Here is a 24,833-nt window from a genome sequence, read left to right as displayed (position 1 = left end):
CACTGCAGGTATATAAATTGAAGATTTCTGAAATTTTTTATTTCAATGACTTGGCGCCAAAACAAACAAAAATAAAATAAGGCAATGTCCTTACGGATGAGAAGGATCTGGTGTTTGAACAGACTTACTGATGCCCAATGCTAGTAAACCCTATGAAGAAGAAGAAAAAAAGGTAAATAATCATTAGCAAGATGGAGAGTATAATATGGTGAAGCCAATGTGTAGGGTGCAAGCTGATAAAGAAACACTCAACATATGCATGTCCAATGGCCCAGCAATTCTGGTTTCTAGTACTTACCTTAGAAAAATAAAGATGAACTCTAAGGGGTTCAAAACACCATTGTTTATAAAGATGAGAAATATGAAAGCAACCTAAAACAAATCCATCAATTGGGAATGACAAAAGAAATGATAAACCATAAATTACTTCTACAGCAGGCTAAAAAAAAAATAGGGTTAGAGTAGAGCTTTCTATACTGACACAGATAAAGCTCCTAGACATACCATTAAGTGGAAGAAGAGAAAAAAGCAAGTTAGGAACAGTATGTAGAGTACAGAATTTATGCTTTGTCGTTTTTATAAACCACATATAAAGCACTTTTAGGTTAAAAAGAACATGCATGTAACTATGCTTACATCTCTGAAGAGAGGCAGAATTAAGGTAGTCTGTAATATTTGACTTTTTATAGGAAAAATAACTTGTATAGCTGTACAAATAAAAGATAACGAAAACTTTAAGCAACATATATAGATATGTTGCGTATGAGCACATACATTTCTAGTAAAACTGCAAAACCATGCACAGGAATTATGTATCACATTCTTTTCTTTCCTTCCTTTCTTACTCCCTTTCTTCTGTCTCACTTGTTTTCATCATTTCTTCCTTGTTTCTTTCACTTCCACTTATATGGGTCTTCATTTCCACTTATGTGGTTTTGTCCTTTGTTAAAGAGTTATCCATTAGAACCTCTCAATAGTAGTATGTTTGTCCCTAGTAAGTCCCTTCCATCCTAATTTGATGTGAATCTAGAAATCCTATCATAAGACTACCTTGTTAGAACTATTTGATAAAAATTCAAAGCCTCTGAGTGAATTCCCTATGTAATTTTATTTGATTAATCTGAGGCTTTTCCTTTTTTCAGCATCATACCAAATAATCAGCTAAGTAAACTTTCTAGATAATGACTTCTTCATAGATGAGGTTTCCCTATAGGTTACATTTAATAGAAACTTTTTTTTCTAATAAAATAGAGATTAAACAACCTTGAAAATAATTAATACAAATATATTTTTAGGTTTTAATATTGGAAACCCTACCCTAAATACACAGAATGTTATAAGCTTTTACCACTAGATTCTGTGGGAAAAGGGAGCAAACCACCTAAAACATGATGATGATTTTTCAGTGACTTAGTAAGAGAATGAGAATTAAAAGGAAGCTGTAACTCTCTTACACTGACATGGTTTGGCTGTGTCCCCACCCAAATCTCATCTTGAATTCTCACGTGTTGTGGGAGGGACCTGGTGGGATGTAACTGAATCATGGGCGCAGGCCTTTCCCATGCGGTTCTCATGCTAGTGAATAAGTCTCACGAGATCTGATGGTTTTAAGCTCTGCACAAGCTCTCTTGTCTACCACCATGTGAGACATGCCTTTCACCTTCTACCAAGATTGTGAGGCTTCCCCAGCCACATGAATTTGTAAGTCCATTAAGCCTCTTTTTAAAAAAATAAATAAATAAATAGTCCAGTCTTGGGTGTGTCTTTATTAGCAGCGTGAAAATGGACTAATACAGTAAAATGGTACCAGTAGAGTCAAGTGCTGCTCTAGATACCTGAAAGTGGAAGCAACTTTGGACCTGGGTAACAGGCAGGGGTTGGAACAGTTTCGAGGGCTCAGAAGACAGGAAAATGTAACAAAGTTTGGAATTTCCTAGAGACTTGTTGAATGGCTTTGCCTAAAATGTTGACAGCAATATGGATAATAAGGCCCAGGCTGAGGTGGTCTCAAATGGAAATGAGGAACTTGTTGGAAATTGTAGCAAAGGTGATTCCTATTATATTTTAAGCAAAGAGACTGGTAGTATTTTGCCCCTGAGGAACTTTGAACTTGAGAGAGATGATTTAGAGTATCTGGCAGAAGAAATTTCTCAGCAGCAAAAGATTCAAGAGGTGATTTGGGTGCTGGTAAAGGCATTCAGTTTTTCTCTTTTCTTGAGAGAGAGTTTCACTTTATTGTGGAGTGTGTGGTGCAATCTCGGCTCATTGCAACCTCTGCCTCCCCAGTTCAAGTGATTCTCCTGTCTCAGCCTCCCGAGCAGCTGGGGCTACAGGCATGTGCCATCATGCCCAGCTAATTTTTGTATTTTTAGTAAAGAAGAGTTTCACCATGTTGTCCAGGGTGGGTTCAATCTCTTGACCTCGTGATTCACCCACCTCGGTCTCCCAAAGTGCTGGGATTATAGGCGTGAGCCACTGTGCCTGGCCCAGGCATTCAGTTTTAAAAGGGAAAAAGGGCATAAAAGTTTCAAAAATGTGCAGCCTTACAATGTGATAGAAAAGAAAATTCCATTTTCTGAGGAGAAATTCAAGCCAGCTACAGAAATTTGCATAACTAACGAGGAACTGAATGTTAGTCACCAAGAAAATGGGGAAAACGTCACTAGGGCATGTCAGAGACCTTTGTGGCAGCTCCTCACATCACAGGCCCGAATTTAAGAAGAAAAAATGGTTTCTTGGGCCAGGCCAAGGGTCCCTCTGCTGTGTGCAGTCTAGGGACTTGGTGCCCTGTGTCCCAGCCACTCCAGCTGTGACTAAAAGGGGCCAAGGTACATCTCTGGCTATCGCTTCAGAGGGTGGAAGCCCCAAGCCTTGGCAGCTTCCATGTGGTGTTGAGCCTGTGGGTGCACAAAAGTCAAGAACTGAGGTTTGGGAATCTCCGCCTAGATTTCAGAGGATGTATGGGAAACACCTGGATGCCCAGGCAGAAGTTTGCTGCAGGGGCTGGGCTCTCATAGAGAACCTCTGCTAGGACGGTGTGTAAGGGAAATGTGGAGTCGGAGCCCCCATACAGAATCCCTACTGGGCCATTGCCTAGTGGAGTTGTGAGAAGAGGGCCACTGCTGTACAGACCCCAGAATGATAGATCCACGAACATCTTGCACTGTGCACCTGGAAAAGCCGCAGACACTCAACGCCAGCCCCTGAAAGCAGCCAGGAGTGGGGCTATATCCTACAAAACTATAGGGGTGAAGCTGCCCAAGACTGTGGGAGCCCACCTCCTACATCAGCATGATCTGGAGGTGAGACACGGAGTCAAAGGAGATCTTTTTGGAGCTTTAAGATTTGACTTCCCTGCTGGATTTCAGACTTGCATGGGGCCTGTAGCCCCTCTGTTTTGGTCAATGTCTCCCCTTTGGAATGACTGTATCTACCCAATGCCTGTACCTCATTGTATCTAGGAAGAAACTAACCTGCTTTTGATTTTACAGGCTCATAGGCAGAAGGCACTTGCCTTGTCTTGGATGAGACTTTGGACTGTGGACTTTTGAGTTAATGCTGAAATTAGTTAAGACTTGGGGGATTGTTGGGAAGGCATGACTGGTTTTGAAATGTGAGGACATAAGATTTGGGAGGGGCTAGAGACGAATGATATGGTTTGGCTGTGTCCCACCAAAATCTCATCTTGAATTCCCACATATTGTAGGAAAGGCCCAGTGGGAGGTAACTGAATCATGGGGGTAGGTCTTTCCTGTGCCGTTCTCGTGATAGTGAATAAATCTCATGAGATCTAATGCTTTTAAAAGGGGGAGTTTCCCTGTAAAAGCTCTCTTCTCGTCTGCTGCCATGTGAGACGTACCTGTCACCTTCTGCCATGATTGTGAGGTTTCCCTAACCACGTGGAACTGTAAGTCCATTAAACCTCTTTCTTTGGTATATTGCCCAGTCTTGGGTATGTCTTTATCAGCAGCATGAAAACAGACTAATACATACCTGTACATTAAAAGTGACACAGTCATTTTTAACTCACATCATGTGTATATATGTATACATAGATACGTATTTGTATTATTTTTAAAATATTCAATAAACATTCAATTATTTTAAAAATCCTTAATATTCAGGTTGGCTGTGCAATAAAGTGTGAGACATGGTCAACTACTTTATAAACTGAATATGGGCCATATTTATTAGTTCTAACAAAAATCAGACCATCCAACCTATTCTCCCTCAGAAATTAGAATCACATATCTGTTTGATATGTATCCTTCCAGATCCTTTTCTACACATTTGCAACATAAATCTTTATCAGTTAAGTATATATAACCTACAGAGCATTTTTTGGTTTGCAGCATAATGAACATTAACATCTAGTGGCTAAGAAGTATTGCAAATGCTCTTTGCTCCATGATCACCCTTCACTTTTCCGGTGTCCCTTAAGTTTCATACTATCCAGCAGCTGCATAAATGGTACCTTAGAAGATCTTTCTAGTTGTCCTATGTACATATAACCTGTTTACAGAATTCTCATCTTGAATTCCCACATGTGGTGGGAGGGACCCAGTGGGAAGAACAGAGAAAGAGCCGTGTCTTCTTCTAAACACTTGCTACATTGCAAATTCAGGTGCTCGATAAATTCATGTGAGTTGATATTAAATGATATGAAGTGCATTATTTAACAGAAGTTTTCTAAAATGAACTGTAACAGAAATTGTAAAAACTACATTATCATTAGAGACATCAGTCTAATTTAAAAGTTGAATCAAGAAGCAAGGAAAACATATTATGGCATAAAAATATTACAATAAATTAAAACATTTTAAATATTATAGGTCTCAAAAGAAACAACTTTCTGAAATGTAATTTCCATCTATTCAGAAAGGTCAGCTGAAATATTTTCCATTAAAGCCTTTTTGAAAACTCTGAGACATACTCTTCATCCAAGAATTTTCAAATCACTTGATATAGTATGGTCTCAAGCTTTCATTTACCTCTTATCTTACTGTTCAATCTTCTACAAAAATTTGCTCTTCCAGTTCCAAAACTATACATGCTCATTGTAAAGAAATTCAAGCAGTATAGGGGATGTTTCAGGGTGAGAAGATCTCAATGTGAATGAGTTGAGTGAAAGAGCTGTATATATGTATACATAGTTGTATACATGTATACATAGATATTTATATTATTTTTTAAATATTCAATAAACATTCAGTTATTTTAAAAATCCTTAATATTCAGGTTGGTTGTGCACTGAAGTGTAAGATATAGTCAACTATTTTATAAACTGAATAAATATAAACCATATTTATTAGTCCATATTCAGTTTATAAAATAGTTGACCATATCTCACTAGGAGAGGGAACTATTTTAAGTCTGGAGTATATTTCAGACTGTCTTTACACATACCTGTATACAGCTCTTAACATTTCTTTGTAAACATTTTTGCGCAATATTTCAAAGAGGAGGTTTTATGTACATAAACATATGACCACAATGTACATAATGTCTTTTTTGCACTTTGTTTTACGAAAATTTTCTAACATGCAGATAGAAATTTTCTAACATGGATAGAGTAACTTTTAAAACATGACAAAACAATTTTTTTTTCTTTGAGACAGTCTTACTCTGCTGACCAGGAGTAAGCAGAGTAATGCAGTGGCACAATCTTGACTCACTGCAACCTCCACTTCCCAGGTCCAAGTGATTCTCCTGCCTCAGCCTCCTAAGTAGCTGGGATTACAGGTATATGCCACCACGCCCAGATAATTTTTGTATTTTCAGTAGAGATGGGGTTTCACAATGTTGGTCAGGCTGGTCTTGAACTCCTGACCTCAGGTAATCCATCCACCTTGGCCTCCCAAAGTGCTGGGATTACAGGCATAAGCCACTGTGACCGGCCCTGATAGAACATTTTTAAAAATTCAATTCATCCACCATTAAGTTTTAACAATTATAAATATGTAACCAAATATGTTTCATTTCATCCATATCTACTACCTCATGAATATTTTGAAGTAATTCCAAGCATCATACCATTACATCCTTAAATATTGTGGATGATCTCTTAAAAAACTAGGCTTTTCACCTTAAATTTCATATGGAACCAAAAGAGAGCCTGCATAGCCAAGTCAATTCTAAGCAAAAAGAACAAAGCGGGAGACCTCACTACTGGACTTCAAATGATACTACAAGGCTACCGTAATCAAAACAGCATGGTACTATTACCAAAACAGAGATGTAGGTCAATGGAACAGAACAGAGGCCTCGGAAGCAACACAACACATCTACAACCATCCAATCTTTGACAAACCTGACAAAAACAAGCAATGGGGAAAGGATTCCCTGTTTAATAAATAGTGTTGGGAAAACTGGCTAGCCATGTGAAGAAAGCAGAGACTGGACCCCTTCCTGACACCTTACACTAAAATGAACTCCAGATGGATTAAAGACTTAAACATTAAGACCTAACACCATAAAAATCCTAGAAGAAAATTTAGGCAAAACCATTCAGGACATAGGTGTAGGCAAGGACTTCATGACCAAAACACCAAAAGCATTGGCAACAAAAGCCAAAATAGACAAATGGGACTTAATCAAACTCCACAGCTTCCGCACAGCAAAAGAAACAGTCATTAGAGTGAATCGGCAACCAACAGAATGGGAAAAAATTTTTGTAGTCTGCCCATCTGACAAAGGGCTGATATCCAGAATCTACAAAGAACTAAAACAGATTTACAAGAAAAAAACAAACAAGCCCATTCAAAAGTGGGTGAAGGATATGAACAGACACTTGACAAAAGAAGACATACATGAGGCCAACAAACATGAAAAAATGCTCATCATCACTGGTCATTAGAGAAATGCAAATCAAAACTACACTGAGATACCATCTCATGCCACTTAGAATGGCGATCATTAAAAAATCTGGAGACAACAGATGCTGGAGAGGATGTGGAGAAATAGGAACACTTTTACACTGTTGGTGGGAGTGTAAATTAGTTCAACCATTGTGGAAGACAGTGTGGTGATTCCTCAAGGACCTAAAATAGAAATTCCATTTGACCCAGCAATCCCATTACCGGGTATATATCCAAAGGATTATAAATCGTTCCACTATAAGGACACACGCACATGAATGTTCATTGCAGGGAGCTGGGGAGAGAGAGCATGGGGAGGAATGCCAGATATAGGTGATGGGAAGGAAGGCAGCAAATCACACTTGCCATGTGTGTACCTATGCAACAATCTTGCATGTTATTCACATGTACCCCAAAACCTAAAATGCAATAAAAAATAAAATAAAAACAAAAAAAACTAGGCTTTTTAGAAAATACAGCCACAAGGCTATTATCAGACTTTTAAAAATCAATACTAATTCTTTACTATTATCAAATATCTATTTAGTAATCATATTTCCACATATGGAGAATTTTTTTGAGGTAAAACTCACATACAATGAAATGTATAACTCCTGAATGTGCAGTTTTTGTTTTGAGATGGAGTCTAATTCTGCCGCCTACACTGGAGTAACAGTGGTGCCATCTTGACTCACTGCAACCTCTGCCTCCCAGGTTTAAGTGATTCTCCTGTCTCAGCCTGCTGAGTAGCCAGGATTATAGGCATGTGCCACTATGCTTGGCTAATGTTTTTGTATTTTTAGTAGAATGGGGTTTCACCGTATTGGCCAGGCTGGGGTCTTGAACTCCTGTCCTGTAGTGATCCGCCCACCTCAGCCTCCCAAAGTGCTGGAATTACAGGCATGAGCCACTGTACCAGCCCAGAATGTACAGTGCTGGTTGTTAACAGATATACACACACTTGTAACATATATTCTTATGAAGATGTAGAACCTTTCTATCACTCCCAAAAATCTCCCTGTACCTCGTTCATCCCCACATCAGAAGCAACCATTTTTCAAATTTTTTTGAACTATTAAAAATTAAAACTAACTGCATACAATAATAACAACTTGGGGGTTAAGACCAAGTTTGACCTAAAATACAAATAATTAACATGTAAATTAGGAGACAAAGTGGCCAGAGTTTTAAAGTTCTTCTGTTGTTTAGGTAGAGAGTGGAGATATTGATTTTAGATTTTGTTAATAATGAATATTAAAATGTTAAGGATTCAAGTTTGCATAGCAGCACTCAGAAAATATGAGTGATTTAAAAATACATTTGCCCTTATATCCTTACTGAGATACCCACTAAAAACTGAAAGAATTACAATGAAAAAATTTTTAAATGTTAAGGGTAATCTCTAAATGAATAGAAACAAATTATATAACTTAAATATGGATATAAAAACTTTATGAATTCTGAAGGCAGGAAAAGAGAAAAAATTAAGCAGAGAGCTCAAGACAACAGTAATTACTAAAAAAGCTGGTAATTACAAGAAAATTAAATGCACCAAACTTACCATTCAAAAGACATATATTTTCAGTTGGGATTAAAAACAATGAAACCCATGTATAAGCTGTTTATAAGAGATACAAAACAAAGATACACAGAGAAGTTGAAAGTACAAATAGCTAAATGTGAACTAGGTAAGCAGTTACCAGAAGTCACTGATTCTTGTACAGCTATATTAATATCAGATAAAATACATTTTTAGGCAAAAAGGATTATAGGGGAAGGAGGTTTGGTCACTATGTAATAATAAAATGTACAATTCACTGAGAAGATATAATTGCTTTAAGTTTGTATACCTCGAATAACATAGCCTCTAAGTACCTAAAGGAAAATGAGGGCAAATTAAGATGAATTTTATAATGTCGTCTCTGAGGATGAAGATAAAAACTGTGAACGTGTTGTGTAACTAAACAGACTATCTATTGTTTTATCTTCCCAGATGTCCTTCTTTTCTGATAACTTTTCCCAGGAATTTATATCAGAAATAAGGTATAACTAATAAATCCTCTAAAATGTGAAAAAAAAAATTAAAGTTCCTTTCTGGAGATACATCTATTGCCAGTGAGAAAAGTAGTTCATTCTCTTTTATTGCCAGATAATATCCCATTGTATGAGTATACGGCAATTTGTTTATCTGCTGTACTACTGATAGACATTTGGGTTGATTCCAATTTTTTCAGCCATTACAAGTAAAGCTGCTATAAACATTCTTTTTTTATTGAGACCGAGTCTCGCTCTTGTCACCTAGGCTGGACTGCAGTGGTGGGATCTCGGCTCACTGAAACTTTCACCTCCTGGGTTCAAGCGATTCTCCTGCCTCAGGCTCCTGAGTAGCTGGGACTACAGGTGCGCACCACCACATCCAGCTAATTCTTGTATTTTTAGTAGAGACAGGGTTTCACCACGTTAGCCAAGATGATCTCGATCTCTTGACCTCGTGATCTGCCCACCTCGGCCTCCCAAAGTGCTGGAATTACAGGCATGCACCACTGTGTCCAGCCTAATTTTTGTACTTTTAAAAGGGACGGGGTTTCGCCATGTTGGCCAGGCTGGTCTTGAACTCCTGACCTCAGGTAATCTGCCCACCTCAGCCTCCTAAAGTGCTGGGATTACAGGCATGAGTCACTGCACCCGGCCAACATTCTTATAGATCTTTTGGGACCATTCATTCCCATTTCCCTTGGGTAAATACTTAGAAGTGGAATTGCTGGGTTACAGGATAAGCATATGTTTATAAGAGACTACCAAATGTTTTCCAGAGTGGTTGTACCATTTTATTAACACACTCCACCAGCAATGTCTGGGAGATATGCCTGCTACACATCTTCACCAACATTTGGCTTTCAAGGTTTTTACTTGTAGCCATTATAGCGGATATGCAGAGACGTTTTGTGGCATTAATATACATTTCCTGATAATTAATAGTATTGGCACTTTTTCAGGTGTCCACTGGCTACCATTCATGTATCTTTATTTGTGAAGTACCTGTTCAAATTTTTATCCTTGCAGGGAAAAAACTGGGTTCTCATTTTATTACTGAATCATGGAAGTTTGTCCTGGATACCAGTCCCTTGTCAGAATGCTTTGTGAATATTTTCTCCTAATCTACACCTATTTATTTCCTTAAGGATATCTTTCAATGAGCAGAAGTTTTAAATTTTGATGAAGTTTAATTTGGCAATCTTCTTATTTTATGATACTGTTTCTGTGTCCTATTTAAGAAATGTTTGCCTATCGGATCTAAAAGATATTCTCCTAGGTTTTCTCCTAGAATCTTCATAGTTTTACATTTGGGCTATGATACATTTCAAACTTGTATACAATGTGTGAAGTAGGAGTCAAGGTACTTTTTCTCTCCATATGGATCTAATTTTTCCAACATTATTTGTTTTAAAAAGTTTCACTTCTTCACTCAATTACTTTGATGCCTTTGTCAAAAGTCACGGGCCATGTGAATGTTGCTCTGTTGTTAGATCCTCTATTCTGTTCCACTGACTTGTCAATTCTTATGCCAGTACCTCATTATTCTAATTTCTATAGCTTTACAATGTCTTAAAGTTCTCCAAATTTCTTGTTTCAAGATTGCGTTGAATATTCCAGGTTCTTTGCATGTCCATATAAATTTTAGAATTTATTCAGTTTGTCAATTATATAGAAAAGTCTATTGATTTTATGATTGGGATTGCATTAAATCTATAAATCAATTTAAGGAGATTTGACAGATTATCACTATGACATCCAATCTATCAATGTGGTATTATATCTCTCCATATTTTTAGGTCTTCTCTAATTTCTCTCAGCAACATTTTATGGTTTTCAGCGTAAAGGTCTTGTATGTCCTTTGCTAGATTTATCTCTAAGTATTTAATATTTTGTGATACAACTGTATATGGAATTTATTAAAATTTACTTCTCCATTTATCTGCTGATAGTAGAGATGCAATTAATTTCTTCATATTAACCTTCTATACTTACTTTGTTAAACCAACTTTACACTCCTGAAATCTTAATTATGATGTATATTGTTTTTATATATATCATATATGTATTTTTATATAATTCAATCTGATTATATTTTAAGGAGATTTACATCTGTATTCATGAGGAATAACTGGTCTATAGGGTTTTTTTCCTCTTGTAATGACTTTGTAAAATTTTGGGATCAGGATTATACTGGCCTCATTAGAGCAATAGAAAACATTTCATTCTCTATTTCTGAAAGTCTGTGTATTCAGTATTGTTTCTTCCCTAAATGCTTGATAGAATACTCTTGATACTATTCATTTTTGTCAATCTTTTTTGTCTGTGGCTTTAGTATGAATGTTTTCTATTGTTACATATTCAGGTTCACTGACTTTTCCATGAAGTGTCTAATCAGCTGTTAATTCTATACAGTGAAATTTTCACATCAGATATATATTTTTAGACCTAAAAGTTTCATTCGGTTTATTTTTCATACTTTTGATTTCTCTTCTCACTATGCTCAGATTCTCCTTTCATTACATAACTGTCCTTGTCTGCTAATTCTATCATCTGTTAAGTCTGCTTCTGACTGATTTTTCTGCTGGTTATGAGTCAAATTTTCCTGCTTCTTATACTGGCTATTAGTCTTTTTACTGGATGCTAAACACTGTGAATGTCATACTGAGTGTTTGGATTTTGCTGTCTTTATTAAAGAATGTGAAGCTTTGTTCTGGCAAGTGATTAAATTATTTGAAGATCAGCTTGATCCTTTAGAACTTTTAGGAAGATTTGTTAGGGAGGGTTCTAGAACAGCCGTTATGTTAAGAATAATTTAGCTCTACTCCTAAGGTGAGACTTCTATTGGCCTTGATAATCAATGAGAACTCTCTTATCTCAGCTGGTCAGAACTTGAATGTATCCTAGCATTGTGTGAATGCTGGGAATTAGTCAGTTACTGCTCCCTGCTGGTTCTCTGCCCAGACTCATGCTCACATCTTACACACGTGTAACTCAACATTCAGCAAACATTCAATTCAAGGAAATCCCTATGTAGGCTTCTATAGCTTTTTGTCTTTGTAGCGCCTTCCTCTGTGGAATTCTGGTTGTAGCCACCTCAGACTCCCTGAACACTGATTTCTGTCTTCTCAACTCAATGAGACTGTTATTTCCCATCCTGCTCCATTATCCCAAATATGCCTTCAAGAAAAAGCCAGACAAATTACAGAGTTCAAATAATTTGTTTCCTATCTCTCAGGGATCATTGTCTTATGCTGCTATTGTCCAATATACTGCCTAGTTTTTTAATTGTTTGAGGCAAAAGACTAAAATTCAATCCCTGTTAGTCTGTCAAGGGTGAAAGCAGAAGTTCTAAACATAATATTTTGCAATTTGATTTTTTACTCAATTTATCATGGTTATTATTCCAGGTCAGTACACAGATATCTACTACATTCTTTTAAAAGCCTGAATAGCATAAAGGATGAACACTTAAATATTGTCTTCAATGTTTGAAATAGAAACTAATATTGAAACTAATAACATCATACATATCTCCTTGCCATATGTATAAATATTTCTGCATTTCAATTTTCCTCCATAAGCTTACAAGAAAATAGAGATTATAAGTCATATATCTCTCTCTACCCCCCTCCTTCCACCACATGCCACAGCTGAATGGTAAAATTTTACAGAGATGGTATTTATTAAGTATATATCGAGTATAAAAATTAAGTTAAAGGTAAATACTTAGTACTAACGGCAAATGCTTGTCTTCTTTCCTTACTTTTATGAAGGGTTTTAATCAATTTGATTTGACAGTGAGTGAGACAAGTTCTCAGCCATAATTTTTAATTAATATTGCTCTCCTTGCTCCTTATCTTCATATTATTTTTAACCTTGTCTTAAATATTTGTATTTTACTTGTGTCTTTCATTGTGAGTTCTCCCAAATCTGTTTTTACATAACAGGACTAAAAATAAGTAAATATTGAAAAGGTATCCTCTTAATACACCACACTCTTTAAAATGTAATATGATGCACAATAGAAATTTTTATTACATTCTTACAAAAGGATTGGGTTTCTAGTTTTCACCATCTGGGTCAAAGGGGGTTTAAAAGGTATTTTAATTTTATTAATACAAAAATTTTTCTCCATTTGCAAAGCCAAGGAAAGTAATTCAAATTACTAATCTAATGTGAAAGCATTTTAACCAATTACATATGATTTTATAACTTTATTCCAAAAGCTTAAATTCATTGACTATTACAGTCATTGAGAACTCATATTCAGAGACCAGATTTCTGCTCAGTGACTAATAATCTTATACTTCACATTCCATTGTCAGAAACTGTTAAAGCATAACAACCTGCTTAAAAATACTGTAATTATATTTCTATGCATTTCATTCCTGAAAAGTAAACTTTTATTTTCTTTCGCAAGCCAACTTCTGGAATCAGTCAGTTTTAAAATAGATCAACTTCTAGATTAAAGCCTAAAAACTATTACTTTAAAATTAATTTTTAAAAAAGCTTTAGTCCTCACCTGATTACAAGTATCAGATAATGAGTGTATAGCTTCTGAGAACATACTTGCTGAACCGGTATAAATCCAGGCAAGAAATTTAAAGAAGCAGTTTAATCCATTGCTAGAAGAGAAAGAGAAAACAATTTAGCATAGGACTGGATAAAAACTTAAGCCAAAAGCATATTCAATCACCTGGATATACCTATATACTAGATTCTGTTGAAAGTAAAATTAGGCTGAGCACAGTGGCTCACACCTATAACCCCAAAACTTTGGGAGGCTAAGGTGGGAGGATTGCTTGAGGTGAGGAGTTCATGGCCAGGCTGGGCAACAAAGCAAGACCCCTTACAAAAAATATTTTAAAAACTTAGTCTGGTGTGGTGGCACATGCCTGTGGTCCTAGCTACTCAGGAGGCTGAAGTGTAAAGATCACCTGAGCCATGAATTCGAGGCTGAAGTGAGCTGTGATGGTGCCACTGCAGTTCAGCCTAGGCAACAGAGTTAAGATCCTGCCTCTAAAAAAAAAAAGTAAAATTAAAAGAATCACTAGCCTTAAAAAACTTTCTGTTTCAGTAACAAGAGTGCAAATTTGAAAAAATATAAATTATGTACTATTAAGAGACATGCTACGTATAAGGAAATTACTTAAGTCCATTTTGAAAACTGACAAGAGGGTATTCTGTATTTGGACAAGTTAAATTAAACAGAAAATTATGTGTTTTAGGTAGATAAAAGCAGATCTGCACCTGATATGGTCCAATGGGCCAGTGTCAAAGGCAAGACTTCAGTGGAAGTCTGTTTATTTAAGGAGGCAGATGCCAGAGGTGAGGCTAAATCTAGAATAAGCAGTCTCAGAGTCATACTAGAAGACCCTAAATGCTAAAATAAACACTGTTAACTCTGAGGAAGCTAGCAGCTCAGAAAACAACAGTAATGACTAATACGATTTAGCTCGGATGTTATGCTAGTGACGTAATACCACGTTATATTACAACTGTTATACAAATAATAATACCCCTATTTTATAAATGAGAGAACCGTACATCCCCTTCTAGCTACCCTTGAACCCTCTCCTCCACCTCAGATAACTTATTGAAAACATCACATCTATTCTTGCTGTCACAGTTTTCATCTTATCAATACCACCTACTTACTATTCCTTACTACTAAGTTTCTGGAAACATTTTAGCATTTCTCTTAACCTCAAAGGAGCATCTGACACTATTTTCTTCTTTTTTTAAACAATTTTTAATTTATTTTTAAATTATACTTTAAGTTCTGGGGTACATGTACAGAATGTGCAGGTTTGTTACACAGGTATACATGTGTCATGGTGGCTTGCTGCATCCATCAACACATCATCTACATCAGGTATTTCTCCTAAGGCTATCCTTCCCCAAGACCCCATCCCCAACAGGCCCCAGTGTGTGATGTTCCCCTCCCTGCGTGTCCATGTGTTCTCACTGTTCAACTCCCACTTATGAGTAGGAACATGCAGTTTGGTTTTCTGTTCCTGTGTTAGTTTGCTGAGAATGATGGTTACCAGCTTCATCCATGTCCCCGCAAAGGATACGAACTCATCCTTTTTATGGCTGCATAGTATTCCATGCTGTATATGTGCCACATATTCTTTATCCAGTCTATCACTGATGGGCATTTGGGTTGGTTCCAACTCTTTGCTATTGTGAATGGTGCTACAATAAACATACGTATGTATGTGTCTTTATAGTAGAATGATTTATAATCCTTTGGGTGTATACCCAGTAATGGGATTGGGGGGGGTCAAATGATATTTCTGTTTCTAGGTCCTTCAGGAATCACCACACTATTCTACAATGCTTGAACTAATTTACCCACCAAAAAGTGTAAAAGTGTTCCTATTTCACCACATCCTCTGCAGCGCCTCGTTTCCTGACTTTTTAATGATAGTCATTCTAACTGGCATGAGATGGTATCTCATTGTGGTCTTGATTTGCATTTCTCTAATGACCAGTAATGATGAGCTTTTATTCACGTTTGTTGGCCACATAAAAGTCTTCTTTTGAGAAGTGTCTGTTCAGATCCTTTGCCCAATTTTTGACAGGGTTGTTTTTTTCTTGGAGATTTGTTTAAGTTCCTTGTAGATTCTGGATATTAGCCCTTTGTCAGATGCGTAGATTACAAAAATTTCTCCCATTCTACAGGCTGCCAGTTTACTCTGATGATAGTTTCTTTTGCTGTGCAGTAGCTCTTTAATTTAATTAGATCCCATTTGTCAATTTTGGCTTTTGTTGCCATAGCTTTTGGTGGTTTAGTCATGAACCACCCATGCCTATGTCCTGAATGACAGGTTTTCTTCTAGGGTTTTTATGGTTTAACATCTTATATTTAAGTCTTTAATCCATCTTGAGTTAATTTTTGTATAAGGTGTTAAGGAGAGGGTCCAGTTTCAGTTTTCTGCATATGGCTAGCCAATTTTCCCAACACCATTTATTAAATAGGGAATCCTTTCCCCATTGCTTGTTTTTGTCAGGTTTGTCAAAGATCACATGGTTGTAGATGTGTGGCATTATTTCTGAGGCCTCTGTTCTGTTCCATTGGTCTATATATCTGTTTTGGGACTACTGCCATGCTGTTTTGGTTACTGTACCTTGTAGTTTTAAGTCAGTTAGTATGATGCCTCCAGCTTTATTCTTTTTGCTTAAGATTGTCTTGGATATAAGGGCTCTTTTTTGGTTCCATATGAAATTTAAAGCAATTTTTTCTAATTCTGTCAAGAAAGTCAATGACAGCTTGATGGGGATAGCACTGAATCTATAAATTACTTTGGGCAATATGGCCATTTTCACAATATTGATTCTTCCTATCCATGAGGATGGGATGGTTTTCCATTTGTTTGTGCCCTCTCTTATTTCCTTCAGCAGTGCTTTGTAGTTCTCCTTTAAGAGGTCCTTCACATCCCTTGTAAGTTGTATTACCAGGTATTTTACTCTCTTTGTAGCAATTGTGAATAGGAGTTCACTCATGATTTGTCTCTCTGTCTGTTATTGGTGAATGGGAATGCTTGTGATTTTTGCACATTGATTTTGTATCCTGAGACTGCTGAAGTTGCTTATCAGTTTAAGGAGATTTTTTGGATTAGGCAATGGGGTTTTCTAAATATACAATCATGTCATCTGCAAACAGAGATAATTTGACTTCCTGTCTTCCAATTTGAATACCCTTTATTACTTTCTCTTGCCTGATTGCCCTGGCCAGAACTTCCAATCATATATTGAATAGGAGTGGTGAGAGAGGTCATCCTTGTCTTGTGCTAGTTTTCAAAGGGAATACTTCCAGCTTTTGCCCATTCACTATGATATTGGCTATGGGTTTGTCATAAATAGCTCTTATTTATGAAATAAGATATGTTCCATCAATATCTAGTTTATTGAGAGTTTTTAGCATGAGGGGGTGTTGAATTTTGTCAAAGGCCTATTCTGCATCTATTGAGATAATCATGTGGATATTGCCATTGGTTCTGTTTATGTGATGGACTATGTTTACTGACTTGCATATGTTGAACCAGTCTCAAATCCCAGGGATGAAGCTGACTTGATTGTAGTAGATAAGCTTTTTAATGTGATGCTGGATTCAGTTTGCCAGTATTTTGTTGAGGATTTTGCAGTGATGTTCATCAGGGGCATTGGCCTGAAATTTTCTTTTCTGTTGTGTCTCTGCCAGGTTTTGGTATCAGGATGATGCTGGCCTCAAAAAATGAGTTAGGGAGGAGTTCCTCTTTTTCTATTGTTTGGAATAGTTTCAGAAGGAATGGTACCAGCTCCTCTTTGTACCTCTGGTAGAATTCGGCTGTGAATCCATCTGGTCCTGGGCTTTTTCTGGTTGGTAGGCTATTAATTCCTGACTCAATTTCAGAACTTATTATTGGTCTATTCAGGAATTCAACTTCTTCCTGGTTTAGTCTTGGAAGATTGTAAATGTCCAAGAATTTATCTTTTCTTCTAGATTTTCTAGTTGATTTGCATAGAGGTATTTATAGATTCTCTGATGGTAGTCTGTATTTCTGTGGGATCAGTGGTGATATCCCCTTTATCATTTTTTATTGTGTCTATTTGATTCTTCTCTCTTTTCTTCTTTATTAGTCTGGTTAGCAGTCTATCTATTTTGTTAATCTTTTCAAAAAAACCAGCTCCTGGATTCACTGATGTTTTTGAAGGGTTTCTCGTGTCTCTATCTCCTTCCGTTCTGCAGTGATCTTAGTTATTTCCTGTCTCCTGCTAGCTTTTGAATTTGTTTGCTCTTGCTTCTCCAGTTCTTTTAATTGTGATGTTACGGTGTTGATTTTAGATCTTTCCCACTTGTTCCTGTGGGCATTTAGTGCTACAAATTTCCCTCTAAACACTGCTTTAGCTGTGTTCCAGAGATTCTGGTATGCTGTGTCTTTGTTCTCACTGGTTTCAAAGAACTTATTTATTTCTGCCTTAATTTTGTTATTTACCCAGTAGTCATTCAGGAGCAGGTGGTTCAGTTTCCATGTAGTTGTGTAGTTTTGAGTGCGTTTCCTAATCCTGAGTTCTAATTTGATTGTGGAAGACAGTGAATGCAGTCTGAGAGACTGTTATGCTTTCTATTCTTTTGCATTTGCTGAGGAGTGTTTTACATACAATTATGTGGTCAATTTTAGAATTAAGTGTGATAAGGTGCTGAGAAGAATGCATATTCTGTTGATTTGGGGTGGAGAGCTCTGTAGATGTCTATTAGGTCCACTTGGTCCAGAGCTGAGTTCAAGTCCTGAATATCCTTGTTAATTTTCTGTCTCATTGATCTGTCTAATATTGACAGCAGGGTGTTAAAGTCTCGCATTATTATTGTAGGAGTCTAAATATCTTTGTAGGTCTCTAAGAGCTTGCTTTATGAACCTGGGTGCTCCTGTACTGGGTGCATATATATTTAGGATATTTAGCTCTTGTTGCATTAAAGTCTGTTTTACCAGAGACTAGGATTGCAACCCCTGCTTTTTTTAAAAAAAAGAAAAAAAACTTTCCATTTGCTTGGTAAATATTCTTTCATCCCTTTATTTTGAGTGTATGTGTGTCTTTGCACGTGAGATGGGTCTCCTAAATACAGCACACTGATGCATCTTGACTCTTTATCCATTTTTCCAGTCTATACCTTTTAATTGAGGCATTTATCCTGTTTACATTTAAGGTTAATATTATTATGTATGAATTTGATGCTGTCATTATGATGCTAGCTGTTATTTTGCCTGTTAGTTGATGCAGTTTCTTCATAGTGTCAATGGTCTTTGCAATTTGGTATGTTTTTCCAGTGACTGGTACCAGTTTTTCCTTTCCATATTTAGTGATTCCTTCAGGAGCTCTTGTAAGGCAGGCCTCGTGGTGACAAAATCTCTCAGCATGTGCGTGTCTTTAAAGGATTTTATTTCTCCTTTGCTTATGAAGCTTACTTTGGCTGGATATGAAATTCTGGGTTGAAAACTCTTTTCTTTAAGAATGTTGAATATTGGCCACCACTCTCTTCTGGCTTGCAGGGTTTCTGCAGAGAGATCCACTGTTAGTCTGATGGGCTTCCCTTTGTGGGTAACTGGACCTTTCTCTCTGGCTGCCCTTAACATTTTTTCCTTCACTTCAACGTTGGTGAATCTGATGATTGTGTCTTGGAGTTGCTCTTCTTGAAGAGTATCTTTGTGGTGCTCTCTGCATTTCCTGAATTTGAACGTTAGCCTGTTTTGCTAGGTTGGGGAAGTTTCTCCTGGATAATATCTTGAAGAGTATTTTCTAGCTTGGTTCCATTCTTCCCATCACTTTCAGGTACATCAATCAAATGTAGGTTTGGTCTTTTTGCATAGTGCCATATTTCTTGGAGGCTTTGTTCGTTCCTTTTCATTCTTTTTTCTCTAACTTGTCTTCACGCTTTATTTCATTAAGTTGATCTTCGATCTCTAATATCCTTTCTTCAGCTTGATTAATTTGGCTATTGATACTTGTGTATGCTTCATGAAGTTCTTATGCTGTGTTTTTCAGCTCCATTGCAATGGGTTAGAACATGCTCCTTTAGCTCGGAGGAGTTTGTTATTACCCACCTTCTGAAGCCTACTTCTGTCAATCTGTCAAACTCATTCTCCATTCAGTTTTGTTCCCTTGCTGGTGAGGAGTTGTGATCTTTTAGAGGAGAAGAGCTGTTCTAGATTTTGGAATTTTCAGCCTTTTTGCTCTGATTTTTCCTCATCTTCATGGATTTATCTACTTGGTTTTTGATGTTGGTGAGCTTCGGATGGGGTTTTGGTGTAGACGTTTTTGCTGTTGATGCTATTCCTTTCTGTTAGTTTTCCTTCTAACCATCACGCCCCTCTTCTGCACGTATGCTGGAGTTTGCTGGTGGTCCACTCCAGACCCTGTTTGCCTAGGTTTCACCAGCCAAGGCTGCAGAACAGCAAAGATTGCTGCCTGTTCCTTCCTCTGGAAGCTTCATCCCCGAGAGGCATATGCCAGACCCAGCCAGAACTCTCCGGTATGAGGTGTCTGTCAATCCCTGCTGGGAGGTGTCTCGCCTTCAGGAGGCATGGGGGTCAGGGACCCACTTGAGGAGGCAGTCTGTCACTTAGCAGAGCTCAAGCACTGTGTTGGAAGATCCACTGCTCTCTTCAGAGCCAGTAAGCAGGAACGTTTAAGTTTGCTGAAGCTGCGTCCACAGCCGCCCCCTTCCCCCAGGTGCTCTGTCCCAGGGAGATAAGAGTTTTATCTACAAGCCCGTGACTGGGACTGTTGCCTTTCTTTCTGTGATGCCTTGCCCAGAGAGGAGGAATCTAGAGAGGCAGTCTGGCTACAATGGCTTTGCCAAGATGTGGTGGGCTCTACCCAATTCAAACTTTCTGTGGGCTTTGTTTACACTGTTAGAGGGAAACCACCTACTCAAGCCTCAGTAATGGCAGATGCCCCTCCCCACACCAAGCTCCAGTGTCCCAGATTGACTTCAGACTGCTGTGCTGGCTGCAAGAATTTCAAGCCAGTGGATTTTAGCTTGCTGGGCTCCATGTGGATGGGATCCACTGAGCTAGACCACTTGGCTCCCTGGCTTCAGCCCTCTTTCCAGGGGAGTGAATGGTTCTGTCTTGCTGCTGTTCCAGGCACCACTGGAGTATGAAGAAAAACTACTGCACCTAGCTCAGGTGTCTTTCCAAACAGCTGCCCAGTTTTGTGCTTGAAACCCAGGGCTCTGGTGGTGTAGGCACCTGAGAGAATCTCCTGGTCTGCGGGTTTCGAAGACCATGGGAAAAGTGTAGTATTTGGGCTGCAATGCACCGTCCCTCACGACTTCCCTTGGCTAGGGGATGGAGTTCCCAGACCCCTTGCACTTCCCGGGTGAGGGGATGCCCCACCCTGCTTCGGTTCACCCTCCATGGGCTGCACCCACTGCCTAACCAGTCCCAATGAGATTAGCCAGGTACCTCAGTTGGAAATGCAGATATTACCCACCTTCTGTGTTGATCTCGCTGGGAGTTGCACACTGAAGCTATTCCTAGTCGGCCATCTTGTCAGTCACCCCGCAGGTGGGTATTTATTTTATTATTTAAAGACAGGGTCTTGCTCTTGCCCATGCTGGAGTGCAGTTGTGCAATCACAGCTCACTGTAGCCTTAAACTCCTGGGCTCAAATGATCCTCCTGCCTCAGCTTCCTGAATAGCTAAGTCTACAGGCACACATCACCCACCATGCCCAGCTAATTTAAAAAAAATTTTTTTGTAGATATAGGGTCTCACTATGTTGCCCAGGCTGGTCTCAAACTCCTGAGCTGAAGTAATCCTCCTGCCTCAGCCTCCCAAAGCACAGGGATTCCAGGTGTGAGCCTATACCAAGCCTACTATTTTCTTAAAATACTGTCTCCCCTTCGCTTTCATGACACTCCTTGATATGGTTGGCTCTGTGTCCCCACCAAAATATCTTGTAGCTCCCATAATTCCCACATGTTGTGGGAGGGACTTGGTGGGAGATGACTGAAGCATGGGGGTGGGTCTTTCCCATGCTGTTCTCGTGATAGTGCATGAGCTCATGACATCTGATGGTTTTTTAAAAAGGGAGTTTCCCAGCACAAGTTCTATTTGGCTACTGCCATCCATATGACATGACTTGCTCCTCCCTTGCCTTCCATCATGATTGTGAGGCTTCGCCAACCACATGGAACTTTTTAGTCCAATTAAACCTCTTTCTTTTGTAAATTGCCCAGTCTCCAGTACATCTTTATCAGCAGCATGAAAACGGAGTAATACACTACTGGTTTTATTTCTACTTTTCTCCTTACTCCTCCCTCAATCTCCTCTGCAGGACTTTTTCCTCCAATTTTGTCATTCTTTTTTTTTTTTTTTTTTGAGATGGAGTCTCCCTCTGTCGCCAGGCTGGAGTGCAATGGTGTGATCTTGGATCTCCGCTCACTGCAACCTCCACCTCCCAGATTCAAGCGATTCTCCTGCCTCAGCCTCTGGAGTAGCTGGGATTATAGGTGCCTGCCACCACGCCCAGCTAATTTTTGTATTTTTAGTAGGGACAGAGTTTCACCATGTTGTCCAGGATGGTCTCAATCTCCTGACCTTGTGGTCCACCCGCCTCGGCCTCCCAAAGTGCTGGGATTACAGGTGTAAGCTACCACGCCCAGCCTTCCTTCACCTTTTTCTTAATGTTAACATTCTTCAAGGAATTTTTCCTGAGGGCTTTTTATTCCTGATACTATATATACATACATTCCCTACGTGATCTTCACTTTTATGGCTTTAATTATCATCAATAAACTAAAAACTATCAACTCTAAACCTCTAACCCAGATTTCCCTCCTGAGCTTCAGACCAATATATATTAATGATAATACTTAAGGGCATATCTTAGAGCAGGTACTATGTTAAGCACTTTTCATACATACATTCCTCCAATGAGAAAAGCTATAATCACTATCCCTGTATTACTGGTGAAAAGAACTAACCCTGTTGAATATCTCCACCTGGGTGCCCTAAACACACCTCCAGCTCAAAAATGAACTCATCATTTTCTCTGCTCCCACCCTGATCCTCCTTCCAGTGCTCCCCTCAAGTGAATGGTACATTATTTACCCAACTGTACAAGCCAGAAACCTGGTCACTATCCTTGAACATACCTTTTAAGAACCTGAAACTGTCCATGTTTACCTGTATCACTACTATTCTAGTTATGAAATCATCATCCCTTGTATTACAAATGCGTTCCTCTAGTTTAGTGTCCCTCCAATCCTCAGAGAATTATGTATTATATCTTTATATTTCCAGATTATATCACACCATCTGATACATATTTTACATATAAATGTTTAAGAATAAAAAAACTAATGAATTACAGAACGATTTCATACGTCCTCAAATAGATTAATTAGAAAAATAGCTAAAAGATGAACAAAACAATAGGAATCAAGAAGATAATGGAAAAAAGGAGGAGGCAAGGCCAGGCGTGGTGGCTCACACCTGTAATCCTAGCACGATAGAAGGCCAAGGTGGGCAGATCATGAGGTCAGGAGATTTGAGACCATCTTGGCCAACATGGTGAAACCTTGTCTCTATAAAAATTAGTTGGGTGTGGTAATGCACATCTGTAATCCCAACTACTCAGGAGGCTGAGGCAGGAGAATCACTTGAACTAGGGAGGTGGAGATTGCAGTGAGCCAAGATTGTACCACTGCACTCCAGCCTGGTGACAGAGCAAGACTCTGTCTCAAAAAAAAAAAAAAGGAGGAGGCAAAAATAACAATTATGTTATTCCAAGTTAAGTGGGACAAAGATAATAACCATAAAGATATTCTTGAGTAGCAGTAACCCAGGTTGGTTTAGCTACTGTAAAAATACCCTTGGCCAATCTAACTTATTTAAAAAAGACTTCTATCAACCCCAATAAAAATAAGAAAGGATTTTCAGGTAGCAAGTATTCTTAGATCTAACCACATCAAAAATATACAGTGCATGAGCATGGGTATCTATATGAATTCATGCTCTTTCCCTATCACTTTACTGACAATAACAAAGACTTGCTCAATTTCCTCATAAAAGAATATAAACCTCAACCTCTATAGCTAGCTATCATGTAATAAATTTATATATTCAAGGATATACACATTTTAAAAAATATATTCTATTTCACAAAGCTTATTTTTCAGTACTTACATGCAAATCGCAACCATCACCACTTTTCCTGGTCCCTTAAAAAACACTGATGCCGTTCTGGAGCGTGGCTATAAAAAAAAACAAATACTTTTTTTAATACCTCCAAAATTTTGCAGGGAAGCACTATAACTCCTGGCTTTGATAGATGAGAAAATTTTCTCCTCTAGCAAAACTTCTGAGCTAGGTTTACTTATTTTTCTCTAGAAGTTCTTGTTGAGAAAGTAGAAAGATTAAAATTGAAAACATATCTGAGTCTCTTTCCAGAACCTTGTTTATTTTGTTTCCTTATAATTCATGTCCTGCCTTCTTCCAGAAAGGATCTGCATTGGCTATATAAAAACTAGTAATAAAGTAGAAAAATGCACTAAGCTGAAATTCATATGCTCTAAGATTGTGTGAAATGAGACACCCCAAATTCTGTATTGACCTGCCTTCAGGGCTAAGAGAAGGAACTACACAGGGATAAACCTTGTCCATGTGGTCTTAACTTTTACTTTGATTTGTAAGCTATAAACTCTGACTATGGTCTAGATTTCTGAATTACACTGTTTATTGATGACAAACAATGTATGTTTTATTATAATAAGAATATATCGTATCCTTGGATTGAATAGAGAAAAAACTCAATGAAATTATTATAGGAACAATAGAAAGCTGCTTAAGGTGATAAATAAAAGATTTCTTTAGAGGGAAGGTTTGGAAACTTATGGGAGGGGCAAAACAGATAGGGAAAGGAAATGAGATCTTTAAGATCAGAATAAGAAATAATAAGGAAAATAAGGAAAAAGATTCACTGGGCTCAAACCACTCTAATAAAGAAGGCTATAGAAAAAGGGAAGATGTGTTGGCAGTAACTTGAAATAATGATAAGGCCCAAGGAACTCTAACAAGACAATACAAATCTGGAAAAACAAGAGATCACAGGGAGCCAGGATCCACAACCTGCTTGGGAAGCATCCTGTAAAAGCTACTCAAAAATTCCATAATTAGGCCAGGCGCTATGGCCCATATCTGTAATCCTAGCACTTTGAGAGGCCAAGATGGATGGATTGCTCGAGCTCAGGAGTTTGAGACCAGCATGGACAACATGGTAAAACCCCATCTCTACTAAAACACAAAAAAAATCAGCCAGGTGTGGTGGCTGGTGCCTGTAATCCCAGCTAGTCAGGAGGCTGAGGCACAAGAATCTCTTGAATCTGGGAGGTAGAGGTTGTAGTGAGCCGAGATTGTGGGCGACAGAGCAAGACTGCATCTCTAAATA

General features: G+C 38.1%; 1 protein-coding gene and 1 long non-coding RNA gene across 3 annotated transcripts in view; one reads left to right on the top strand and one right to left on the bottom strand.

Moving 5' to 3' along the window:
• Positions 1–24,833, bottom strand: part of SLC30A9 (solute carrier family 30 member 9) — a 103,782-nt gene that overhangs the window by 25,237 nt on the left and 53,712 nt on the right. For both annotated transcript variants that reach the window (XM_032274058.1, XM_032274059.1), the window contains 3 exons: positions 23,573–23,640; positions 13,417–13,519; positions 95–150 (listed from right to left, as the gene is read on the bottom strand). In XM_032274058.1, coding sequence (XP_032129949.1) covers positions 95–150; positions 13,417–13,519; positions 23,573–23,640 — 227 coding nt within the window. The remainder of the gene's footprint in view (positions 1–94; positions 151–13,416; positions 13,520–23,572; positions 23,641–24,833) is intronic.
• LOC116548666 lies at positions 11,269–15,634 on the top strand. The gene is made up of 3 exons (XR_004267497.1): positions 11,269–11,426; positions 13,043–13,046; positions 15,623–15,634. It is a non-coding gene; the product is annotated as an uncharacterized LOC116548666 (long non-coding RNA).

Source organism: Sapajus apella, unplaced genomic scaffold (genome assembly GCF_009761245.1).
Source record: "Sapajus apella isolate SASKATOON/1434 unplaced genomic scaffold, GSC_monkey_1.0 scaffold5, whole genome shotgun sequence".
NCBI lineage: Eukaryota > Metazoa > Chordata > Mammalia > Primates > Cebidae > Sapajus > Sapajus apella.
The sequence above is the reverse complement of the archived record's forward strand: the minus strand, read 5'-3'. Positions and strand labels throughout refer to the sequence as shown.